Genomic DNA, 12984 nt, shown 5'->3' on the forward strand with positions numbered 1-12984 from the left:
AAGTGTCGTGCCCCAGAGATTGTTGCATCTTCTGCTGCCCAGTGCTAATTCAATGCCACCCTTATTCCATGGAATGCATCCATCCAAAATCTCTGCTCTGGAGCCAGGCTGGGAGAGCTGGGGGTGCTCACCTGGAGAAGAGAAGGATCCAGGGAGAGCTCAGAGCCCCTTGCAGAGCCTAAAGGAGCTCCAGGAGAGCTGGAGAGGGACTGGGGACAAGGCATGGAGGGACAGGACACAGGGAATGGCTTCCCAGTGCCAGAGGGCAGGGATGGATGGGATATTGGGAAGGAATTGTTCCCTGGGAGGGTGGAGAGGCCCTGGAATAGAATTCCCAGAGAAGCTGTGGCTGCCCCTGGATCCCTGGAAGTGTCCAAGGCCAGGCTGGATGGGGCTTGGAGCAGCCTGGGACAGTGGAAGGTGTCCCTGCCCATGGCAGGGGGTGGAATGGGATGATTTTTAAGGTCTCTTCCCTCCCAAACCATCCTGTGATCCAGGAAGGGGAGGCACTGAGGGCATTCTTGGAGCCTTAAAACCCAGTACTAGTGCTTGACAAAACAACTCCAAGGTCTGGTTCTTAAAAAATTGAATACAAACTTCTTCCCACCCAGATTTCACTCTCTGGATTACAATTGCCTTGATAATTCATTTGAAAACCAAACCCAGCCGAGCAACTGTCTTGAAAATTGAGTAACCTCAGGTTCACCTGTATTAAAAAACCTCAGCTTCAGGCAAAACTGCTCATTCACAGTGATTTCATCAAGGCCTGGCCCTCATTTGATGTTTTTTTCTGATTACACTTCCATTGTGTCACCCCTTAGCAGCAGCACTATTGTATTACAGTCTCTGTCACCAGTAGCTGACTCTGACTCCTGCACTCAGCTCCCTCAGCAGCTCCAGCCCCACAGCTTGATGTGAATTCAGGGCTCTGCTGCAACTTCTCAGCTCTCAAAGCAGCTGCAGGAATCAGCAGCAAATCCCACAATTTAAAATAGATGTGACATTGCAGGGTACCTGGGCTCGGGGCACACCGAGGGTCTCACTCACAGCCTGGTCATAAATCTGATTATTGTCACTTAAAACTGAATCCCAGCATCGCTGAGGCTGGAAAAGCACTCTGAGATCATCGAATCTGAGCATCCCCCAGCACTGCCAAGGCCACCACTGATCCAAATCCACACAGCTTTGAAATCTCTCCAGGAATAGGGAATCCACCACTGACCTGGGAAACCCATTCCAATGCTCGCTCACCCTTTCTGGGAAGAATTTTTCCCTAATATCCAATCTAGACCACAATTTGTCACAGCTTGAGGCTGTTCCCTCTCCCGACCCCCCTGGCTGTCCCCTCCTGTCAGGGAGTTGTGCAGAGCCACAAGGTCCCCCCTTCCCTGGACACCAGGAGAAAAAAAACCCAAAAAAACCCTCAAACCTCATCTAGCAAACCCATCATTTTCGGGTTGAAAGCCATTTTTAAGGCTCTTTCAGGCCCTCAGTTCAAACCACATCTAAGAGCACATGCACAATTATTCAGTGAACAAAAAAAAAAAAAAATGACATTTTGATTTTATTTTTCTTCCTTTGCAGTGCCAGAAAAACGCTGTAGTCACCCATGCACACTGCAGTTATTGTAATATTTGTTAGTCCTTCCTCCTTTGCTGCAGGCACCACTGTTTATCACAGAAAAATGTGCCATTCCCACATTTTTATCCACGATTATCTGGCATGTGTCACTGCCAGAAAAAAAACTTGATATTTATTTTAAATTGCTGCAATAATAAGGAAAGTGGCTGTATTACATTTACATTAAAATAATGGAATGCACAGCATTTAATATGAAAAGGGATTCCTGAACAAATTGTTTGCTCAGTATGTTTCCCACACAACCATTCCAGTGCTCCTGCAATACCCCAGTAGATAATATTGGAGATATTGTTGTTAATAATACATGGGAAACACACATCCCTGAGGAATTTCAGTGAATATTTGCTGGGTTTCCTTAGCTGGCAACATCGTCCCTTCCTTCCCCACTTCAGTGCAAAAACAAACTCTACATGTGCTCACTTACAGTTGTGCCTAATTATATAAATGTACTAATTACACACACTTTTCAAAGTAGGTAAATTTTAAATGGTGCCATTAAGGAAATCTATTTGATGATGGAAATTTCTGTAATATCATATTGCAATCTCACACATGGCAATTTTGCTCTCATGTCAGTATTTATTTAATGACAAATAACAGCAGAGGATAATAGAGTTGGGAAAGCAAATTAAAGCTGTAACATTTGTAGGGTGATGTTGGTCAGCAGATGCTAAAATAAGGGAATAAAAGGAATTTGGAAAGGCAGTGAATCTAAGGTAAATAATCAGCAAAAAGAAGTTTTGAATTATAAATATCTTCCAAAACCATCACATAAACACCTGCAAGACTGACTTATCCCCATCAGAAAAAAATACAAGTCATTGAGAATTTCATTTACACACACATCAGATCTGAAAATCACTTACCTGCACTTCTGAGCACCTCTTTGCACTCAAAATAATTCCAATTGCAAGTAGGAACCAGCCCTAGGGGCTCACCCAGTCATACCAACACTGGCAAAAAAAAACAATCTGCTGCCTCTTGAGACCTTCTGGCTGATGTAAAAAGACTTTTTTACTTTTAACATCAAATACACACCAAAACTCCTGGTTCTCTAACATAACACCTGTGAGGTGATTGTATAATTAAATATAATGAACACTGATTTTCTTTTAGTACTACTTAAGTTTACTGCTCTGATGTCCCAGATGAGTGGGTTTTTTTCATGTAAATGATAATAATTTTATATTTTTCTGCTGCAGAATCTGGATTTTGAATTGACAAGAGCACGGGGCAGCACCACAGCACAACAACACTGCAGGATACTAATCTCTCTGCCTTTACTTAAATAATAACGTGGCAGGGAAGAGACAGAATCCATCTTCCCCAGCAAACAGGGAAAAAATTCTGTGTGAGAAAGGGAATTGGTCGATGCTCTCTCACACAAATCCTTGTGTCACAACAAATACTCTCAGTAAGTCACAGGCTGTCACATCTCATCCAAGACATTTATGGAAAGGCTTCATTGAAGCATCTCATAAGCAGCAGGTGGGTGATCCTGATTTATCCAGCTCAATCATAGATCAGCAATGCTCAGGAACTCTTGGATCTGGGATTTTTGGGTACACCCTTCAATGTTTGGGGTCCAGGGAAGCTTGAATAACTTTAAGATCATAGATTTCTGTTCTGGTGAACCCACATTAAATAAATCTGTAGAAGATATTTGAAATAGTTCTGCATGAGGTTTCTTTCTGCATGGTTATAAAATGACTCATGCAAAAAAAAAAAAAATTCCTAAAAGTTGGAATTTAAAGCAACTAGGATACAAGTTGGGTATTAGACTGAGGAGCTGCCACAGCAGCATGGAGAGTGCACAGCACAAGGAGGGATTTTGTATTAATTGGTGACATCTTTGACTTTTTGCTCACAAGTGAAGCAGTTCCAACCCCCACCCCGCCCAGTGTTACCTTCTGATATTCCTCCTTGGATCTCAGGGCAGCTTCCATCTGCTCCTGGGAGAAGGTGTAGATGGCAGAGCGGTACTGAGTGCCAACATCGTTCCCCTGGCGCATCCCTGGGGGCACAGAACACGGGGGATCAGCTTCCATCCCTCCCTCCTTCCCTGGGTGCTGGGAGAAGGTCAAAACACCCCCATTCCACACAATCCCAGCACGGGTTGTGTAATGGTGGAGGTGTTTTTGCACCACTTAATTCGTGGTTTGTCTGGAGTCTCTTCTGTCTTCACTCAGAGCCAGGATTAAAAAACACACAAGGAAATGGATTTTCTCGTGTTTGGGCTTTGTTGTTTATTAAATCTTATCAAAAGCACAAAAAGTTCAGTAGCACCTCTAGCCACCAGCTAGAAGTGAGCAAAATGGAAATAGATCCATCCACTACAAGGCTTCTTAAAGCTAAACAGTCCAACAGAGAATTAACACTTATATTATTTATACTTTTAACCCAATAATCAAATACCTGTGACCCTCAGAGTGGCACTGTCCAACCAGAAACTACAACTCAAAACCATGAAGAAGAAGGAAGATGAGCACTGAAAGAGACACCACCCAAAATCCTCCATCTTGTGCCATACCTATCACTATATTATAAAAATCTCAAATTTAAAACCCTTCACCACGTGAAATCACACACTTCTATTTAACTACACACCCGTGATTTTAACTCCATCACTCAAATTTGGAAGCCTTCTCCAAGGCCTCAGGTCAAAAGCAGTGTTCTCCAGGGGGTCAGTGCCAGAGAGCACAGAAAGCTCAAAAATCCCAGGTTTTGGGGATCCAAAAGGGTTGGGTTGGGAGAGACCTTAAAGCTCATCCCATCCCAACCCCCTGCCCTGAGACATCTCCCACTAAATTCAGAATATTAGGTACAGCTGGATTGGCACAGTTTCTTCCATGCACACTCAGCAGGTAGCTTTAGGAAGTCCAAGTCTTTGGTTAAAGAATCCTGAAGGGATTCAGTGCTGATATCTCCTTCTAAATGCCATGAAAATTAAATATGAGCATTTTTCGGTTTTGTTCCACCACACAATAGTCAAATACAGATATCAAGCCTTAAATAATGAATCTGCAATCACTGTAATCAAGGCACCCTTAAGAAAACTACCAAATTACCAAAAAAAATTTGATTTTATCAAGTGCTTTTAATCTTTCTTGTGCTGTGGGAATACAACTTAATGGGAGAAAGGTACAAAATATTTTGGAGAAAAAGAATTATTTTTGAGACAGGCTGCCCAGAGAGCTTGTGGACTCCCCATCACTGGAGGTGTTCAAGGCCAGGCTGGATGGGCAATTTTGGCACCAGGATTTTGTGATATTTCTGCTGATATGTGTAACCCATTCGAAAGATCTGATGTATGAAGTTGTTCATGTACAAATTTGCAAAATATGGGATGGATTCTCCCTACAAAGCTACAAAACACTGGGCCAAAGCAGAGAGGTGGCAACTGTCCCCTCAGGTGACCAGCCCAGATCTGGTTTGGCACTGCAATCCTGGAAAGCCACTGCTGCTTCCCATTCCCATTCCCATTCCCATTCCCATTTCCATTCTCATTCCATTCCCATTCCCATTCTAATCCCATTCCCATTTCCATTTCCATTTCCATTTCCATTTCCATTCCCATTCTCATTCCCATTCTCATCCCATTCCCATTCCCATTCCCATTCCCATTCTAATCCCATTTCCATTCCCATTCCCATTCCCATTCTCATCCCATTCCCATTCTCATCCCATTCCCATTTCCATTCTCATTCCATTCCCATTCCCATTTCCATTTCCATTTCCATTTCCATTTCCATTTCCATTCCCATTTCCATTTCCATTCTCATTTCCATTTCCATTCCCACTCCCATTCCCATTCCCATTCTCATCCCATTCCCATTCCCATTCTCATCCCATTCCCATTCTCATCCCATTCCCATTCCCATTCCCATTCCCATTCCCATTCCCATTTCCATTCCCATTCTCATCCCACTCCCATTCCCATTCTCTCCAGCCAGCTTTGCTGTGGATCATTCCCTAAAGTCAAACAACAGCCTCGAGAATTTTTAGCATCAAGAATTATTTGGACATGCACTTTTTCAGCTGCATTGGCAGCTTTGTCATCACTGCCTTGCCTCCCTTGTTCCCAATTTTGTGTTCAAGAACACAACTTTATGCTTTGCTGGAATAAAAACGTGTTCATTTTGACTTTGTCTGGTGGTGTGGATGAACTTGGGGGAGTGAAAAAGTTGGAGTTTTTTAAGCAGAGTCCTCCCAAAAAGCTGCAATCCAAGCCAAATTGGAAATCATCAGGATTGGTGTCATGATTGGCACCAGGCTGCAGAAGCCCCTCTGAGGATTCCCATCAACTCTCAGGATTGTGGAGATGAAAGGGAAAAGGAAAAGGATGTCCTGATACCCCCCTGGAAAAGGGCAGAGGGTGGAGGAAAAGCCTGTGGTACTGGAGGGAAAAGATGCCATCAACTCCTCATTAAATCATGGATTTATCCCTCTTGGACTCCCAAGGCAACAAAAAAATGATTTATAGGGAAATACAATAAACAAACAAAAACTGCCTGAAATATTTATGAACAACAAGACACAAAAATATTTTTAAATATGTATTAGGACAACAACTCCATTCGATGACCAACAGTTACATGAAAGAATCTGATTCCAGAACATCTTATGGAGTTTTCTGATGATTTGGGTTATTTTTTAGCTGTTAAAATGTATTATTACAATTAAAAAAACAACAGTGTTCTTCATCAATACTTAATAGTGCCAAGTGCCAAGAGGATATTTTGCTCATTCCTTTGGAAGTTCTTCCAGGGTGGCAGGGAGCTCTGGTAAAGCCATTTTGGAATAAAATGAGGACAGGCCAGGAAAGCTTTAGTTTTGCCAGGATATGTTAATGCTGATTGATGTTTGAGCTTAAGCATTTAACATTCTACAAATCTATTTATTGCTTAACAAACTGTTTAACAACCAGCTAGGGAGGAGATTACAAAAATCTGTCTAAATGGAGGATCACTACAGAGGGTGCTGCTTTCCAGCACGAATTTAGGAGTGTAAGTTTGGTATGAGCTCACATGCAAGGCTCTCAGGGAAAAAAATCAGATTATTTAATATCTGCATGTGCCACCATGACACAGTATCAGGGAGTCAGTCAGCTTGATTAATTTATTGAAGAGAAAGTTGAGAGGAGAACTGGCTCTAAATTAAAAATACATTTCTAGAGGAAAAAAAAAAAACAAAAACAAAACCAAAACAGAGAAATGTTGGCTTGGTCTGTAAAACCACACCTAAGGAGCAGACAGTGCAAATATTTCCCCAAAGTGTGGCTTTAATGTGACCAATGATCTAACCCAAATTTTCCTGTATTTTCACTTGTTGTTTAAATTCTTTTGTATCTAAATCCCCTGCAATGTGGGGCTAATACACCACCTAAGCCCCTAAGACTATGAGATAACAGAATAAATTCCATGTGTACAGACATGGCCCAGTGCCACTGTTGCTGTTGTTATTTTCAGTGAACTTCACATGAACAAACATCTCAGGGGTCCATCATTGATTTTTTTAAACCCTCTGGCAAGTCTGAAGTGCTGAGATTCACAACTCAACAAGTAGCAAACAGGGCAAGAAATTCAGTTTACTAAACTTGTGGGTGGATGATTGAGCTTAACAGTCTTGTCTTTGAAAAAAATAAAAGATTTACTGACTAAAAAACAATCTCTGCTTGGCTCTTTAAAAACTCCACAATGTATCTGTGATTAAACTCAACTGGGAGAAGGAACAATTCCTACAGAACGTGTTCTGAACATCTTCAGAGCAACTGGATTTTCTCAGGAAAATGGTTTTGTCTACAGCTCTTCTGTGAGGTGTCTCAAAGCCATTCTCTCTGCAAAACCTGCCAGTTTAGGGATAGTTTTTAGGGCAGCTCCAGGGGATAAATCTTTTCCTTAAGGGTAATAGGGAAATCTGTCAGTAGGACCTGAACCTCCCTTTCATTCAGGACTGGCATGATAAACAGGTTCCTTCTTAAAGCTGGTAAGGAAATTTATTAACCCTGAGGAATCAGAGAATCACTGAGGATGGAAAAACCTCTGAGATCATCAGGTCCAACCATCCCCAGCACTGCCAAGGCCACCACTGGCCCATGTCCCAAATGCCACATCCACATGGATTTTAAATCCCTGCAGGGATGCAGACTCCAGCCCTGCCCAGGCCAGCTGGACAATCCTTTCCATGAAGGAATTGTTCTCATCCAGATCTGCTTTAATAAATCAGTGGGGCAAGACAGAGACTGGAAAAGGCAAATCCTGTGTCCCTGACCAGGTGATCAGGAACACATCCAGGAACAGGAACAAACAGACCTCCAAGGTAACAGCTCTGGCACTCCCTGGTGAAACAAAGAAATCAGCTGATCTGCTGGGAACAGCCAGAAAACCTCTTGTCAAAGAGATGCTTTGATAGAGAGGCTGATTTCAGAACAGAGAGAAAAAGCCGAGAATTTGCACCTTTCTGGCAAAAGACAAAAATATGTGGGGTTTGGATATGGTTGTGTGGTGCCCAAGTATAAAAAAGTCCAAAATCCAGCAGCCCAGATCCTGTGTGAGCACTGGGCTGTCGTTGTAAGCTCTTGTCTCTGGAGGACCAGGGTAGATGAGGACATCTGGAGCTCCAAATGTGTTCAGATGTTGGGAATGGATCATATTCAGGAATTTCCCTCTGGTTGTGGTCAGCTCAGCCCTGACCACTCTGGAGAATAGAAAATGCCCTCACTGTGCCAGCAGAGCCCAGAGCACCAATTAACCACAAAAAGCCCTCGAGAGCTGAGCTCTGCTTTATAATAAATGGAAATTTGTGGTGGGAGGATGGTGGCTGGAGAGAACAGGGAGCTGTGATGGGCTTCCAGATCCTGTCAAAGGAAGGATTCCCAGGCTGAGACTGCCATGGAATACAAACACACTGTCACTGGGAAAGCTGTGTTTGCCAAAGTGTAAATAGCAGGCAAAGAAATGGCTCTAAAAATCCCTTTTGTACCAACACTTCAGGTATCTTCTGATGCACATGGGTAGGAATGAATTAGTTTTGGTCTTCCTCACATTCTTTGGCATCAAAGCAATAAATGCTGGCTCTCCTTTGGTCTGAGTGACTGGAATATGGTCTGGAATATGGAATCCCCATCCCTGGAAGGGTCCAAGGCCAGGCTGGACAAGACTTGGAGCAAGGTGGGATAGTGGAAGACGTCTCTGCCCAAGGGCAGGGGGTGGAACGAGATGATCTTAAAGTTCCCTTCCAACCCAAACCATTCTGTGATTCCCTGTGATTCTCAATAAAAAAAAACCAGATTTTCCAGTACTGTTTTTTTTTTTTCTTCAGAAACTGCAAACAAGCAGATTTGTTTCCAAAAAAAGCCAATGTTTAATACATTACCTACAGAAAGCTAAAGCAAAAGACACTTTATTTTATTGGCTAAATCAAGGAATTCTTTCGAAGACTCAACCCTCTAATGACTTGAAAGTAACACTTATACACCACTCCTTATCTTCTTTCCATTTAAAAATAATAAAAAAATGTAATGGCATCATCCGTCAACTTTGCTATTCTCGGAGGATCCCAGGCATAATGGAGATAAATGGCTGAGGTCTCTTCCACTCTTCTCTGCCATCAAGTGAAATTTTAAAGGGCAGTTCATAGCTCTTATTTTTATCATAATTTTTCCTGTGATTTATAGACTTTTCTGCAGCTGTCACTTATTTTCTTATACCTGCAGCAACCTGAGATAGGGATTGGTCATTTTCTTCTCCCCAATCAATCCTTGCTGAGTTAAGACTAATAAAACTCCTTCTTCCAGCTCATCATATCATTATTTAGTAAAAATCAATTGCACCATGTCACCCTGGCTTGATGTCATCACTCACTCTAATGATTACATCCATACAGCTTAAAAGTTGCCAGGGGAAAGTAAAACTCTTTATGGCACATGATTAAAGGAGAAAAATGTTAATAGGAAAGAATTTTGTTACAGTGCTGTGCATTGAGAGTTCTGGATGATTCTCAAGGTGCTGTGGTGCAGGAAGTATAAATTAAATACAAAAGAGTTTCTTCAGGAGGTTCAAAAGAATTATTGAGCTTGTACAAAATAAAGGAAAGTTCTACCCTGTCAACAAGGTTTAGAAAGTTTTCAATACACACAGTTTTTTGTGTCAAGGAGGAAACTCTGCTTTTGGTCTTCTTTTGGCACTAAAAGATCTTAGAGGTCTTTTCCAACCCACACCATTCCATGATTCACCTACCAGAAGCACTACTGCTCCTCTAACATTTCAAATATTTTATACATATTTTTAAAAACTAGAAATTCTCAAGGAAGACTTGGTTTTGAAGAAAAGTTCCCTGTATATTCATTATTTATTAATTCCTTCAGATATACCAATGCATAAATGCATTTTTGAATGCCCTTTGATCTCTGAAGGAAGTGCATCATCAACCTGAGCCCAGAAAAAAAACCCTCACAGGTTTATTTTGGGTGGGTGTAACAAAGCTCAAGTATTAACTCAAGTATCACTGGCAGGCAAAAGTGTTAATCCATTTCTAATTATTAATTGAAAATTCATATTTACCAGTAGTGCACAGAACAGATGAATAGAACAGGGAATTATGCACATAAATCATCCTTAATGGCATTAAACTTATTGTAGGGGACTTTTACTTTAATCAAACTTGACTTCATTTTAATCAAATGTTAAATGATTTGGTTTAGGCAGGATTTTAGACATTTTCTGCCATAAATAGGCATTAGGCTTTTTCAGAGGTACTTTCTTTTAAAAATCTGTCTGGGAGCTGCATGAGCCTCAGCCTGTTGGAGAAACTCCAGAGGAAGCCACAAGGATGCTCCAAGGGCTGGAGCCCCTCTGCTCTGGAGCCAGGCTGGGGGAGCTGGGGGTGCTCACCTGGAGAAGAGAAGGATCCAGGGAGAGCTCAGAGCCCCTTGCAGAGCCTAAAGGGGCTCCAGGAGAGCTGGAGAGGGACTGGGGACAAGGCATGGAGGGACAGCACACAGGGAATGGCTTCCCACTGCCAGAGGACAGGGATGGATGGGATATTGGGCAGGAATTGTTCCCTGGGAGGGTGGTGAAGCCCTGGAATAGAATTCCCAGAGAAGCTGTGGCTGCCCCTGGATCCCTGGAAGTGTCCAAGGCCAGGCTGGATGGGGCTTGGAACAACCTGGGACAGTGGAAGGTGTCCCTGCCCATAGCAGGGGGTGGGATGAGATAATTTTTAAGGTTCCTTCCAACTCAGACAATTCCATGATTCTATGAACATGGGAAGGGAATGAAATTTTTATCAATATTTCTTGGTGAAGCTGGAACTGAGCTTTTGTTTAGACAACAAAAACTGACCAAACATTGATGCCTCATTTGAATTAGCTGTGGTGACCAGATCTTTCCCAACACCTCTGGGAGCTGAGTCCCTCCATGCCCATGGAAACATCTCAATTTAATGGGATTTAGCTCAGCCTTTTTCCCTCCTGGCTGTGCTGCTGAGACAAGCCAGCCTGGAGATCCTGCTAGCCTCCAATCCCAAATAAAATGCATACAGCAGGGATGTGTGGAAGAGACTGGAGGACATGACAGAGGGCAGAAATGAGCTCCACATTTTCTAACTGCTGGAAAACAGGAATAATGCCCAAAAGCATCTGACATGGCAAAGACATTTCTGTTTGGGCATCGGAATCGGGCCCTGATTGTTGATTTTCTTCAGGGATTAACTTTGCTGTGATGTTACCAAAAGCTGGACAACAACTGATAATGGAGAAAAATATCATTAAGAAATGCAGGGAATTCAGACCAATTAGCAGCACATGGGCTCAGCTAGGGAAGCACACACAGATTTGCTGTTGTTTTCTTCATGTGCCTTCTCCTTTCTCTTCATTTATCTGCTGTTCATTAGTGCCTCGCCTCAATTTAGGCATTTGCCAGCACTACAGATCCAAACCCACTCTGATCCACCAGGTGCTGTTGCAATAGTAATAAAAATAATTAGTGATAATAAAAATAATAGTGTTGTCATTTGCTTTTATCAGCAGATATGCTCGTGGGACACTGCTCTCTCAAAACACAGACAAGTGTGCTCTTATAAATATGCACAAGGAAATTGCAGGCAGAGAAAAACAGTCATTCACTGAAAATATTGTTGTTCAGAAGAGAGTCAGCTTTGACCTCTTGTACCTAATTATACATGAAAACAAAGATTAAAAGCCTACTAATAATCACCATAAACTATGATTAATGATGCCACGCTTCAGTGCCTCAGATTTCCAGACCCAAGTACAGTAAATTCACTATTATTTGAAGAAGAAAACAATGGTTGGTATCTCTTTGTTTTGACTTCATCTATTGTTTTCCTTGCCTAAGGAATAGGATCAATCCATCATAAAATTCAGCAGAAAAAGACTTTCTAAGGTTGCCCTCTCCTAATTCTACAAACGCATGAAAATTTAGATGTTGTTATTCCCACCACATTCCCGTTGGCTTCATGGATAGAACCTCAGCATTGTGGAATGATTTGGGTTGGAAAGGACCTTTAAAGATCATTTCATTCTTTTATCACAGAATATTCTGGGTTGGAAGGGACCCACATTATATTATATTCTATACCCACATATATATATAAAATATAACCTCATTCTTCCTTATATCCAGTATAAACTTCACCTCCCTCAGGTGGATTCATGTTTCCCACAGAGTTAGGGTTTTAATTTTCAATAGTTCTGGGGAAATGGTCCACACATCCTTGTCAGATGTAAAATAAAGAACCTAAAATCAGTTGAAAGAGGAATTCAGAGCCCAGAAGGACTTTTGCCCTTGAGCCAGAATTGATTCAGCACCACTCACTTCAAAATGCAAAGTGTTCAGCCCACCTCAGCAACCACTGCTTTGGTTAATAATCCCCTTCATTAAGAAAGAAAAAAACAGGGAAAACATCATCTCCTAAACTGCAAATATAGGTCAGGAAAAGTCTATTCTAATTTATATGGATAAGAAGAGCTGAACGTGCAAATTAGGGCATGGCAGCTGAAATTCCTGGGGATGCAAAGCAGCCTAATAACACCTATTTATTTTTAATGCCTGTTTACTCCTGGAGAAACACAAAGAGTGGGAACAACAAAACACAAGATTTTGGTTCAGGAAGGAGATGAAGCTGCATTCTCAAAGTGTAACTCTGCCAAAGACTTTACTACTTAAAAAAACCAGCAGACCACAGGTATTTTGGAGGTGATTTTGGGCAGGGGACTAAATTAGTTGCTGGTGGGATGAGTCAGCATCAATCAACTGTCCCACCACTGGGATTTCATTGGAAAAAGCAGGAATCAGAAGAAGGCAACAGAAAGACTCCTATCCA

General features: G+C 42.0%; 1 protein-coding gene across 2 annotated transcripts in view; it reads right to left on the reverse strand.

Annotated features, from left to right (window-relative positions):
• The window catches only part of MSRA (methionine sulfoxide reductase A), a 230480-nt gene that overhangs the window by 77549 nt on the left and 139947 nt on the right, over positions 1–12984 (reverse strand). For both annotated transcript variants that reach the window (XM_088162566.1, XM_088162567.1), the window contains exon 5: positions 3549–3655. In XM_088162566.1, coding sequence (XP_088018692.1) covers positions 3549–3655 — 107 coding nt within the window. The remainder of the gene's footprint in view (positions 1–3548; positions 3656–12984) is intronic.

Source organism: Sturnus vulgaris, chromosome 3 (assembly GCF_052056855.1).
Source record: "Sturnus vulgaris isolate bStuVul1 chromosome 3, bStuVul1.hap1, whole genome shotgun sequence".
Lineage (NCBI taxonomy): Eukaryota > Metazoa > Chordata > Aves > Passeriformes > Sturnidae > Sturnus > Sturnus vulgaris.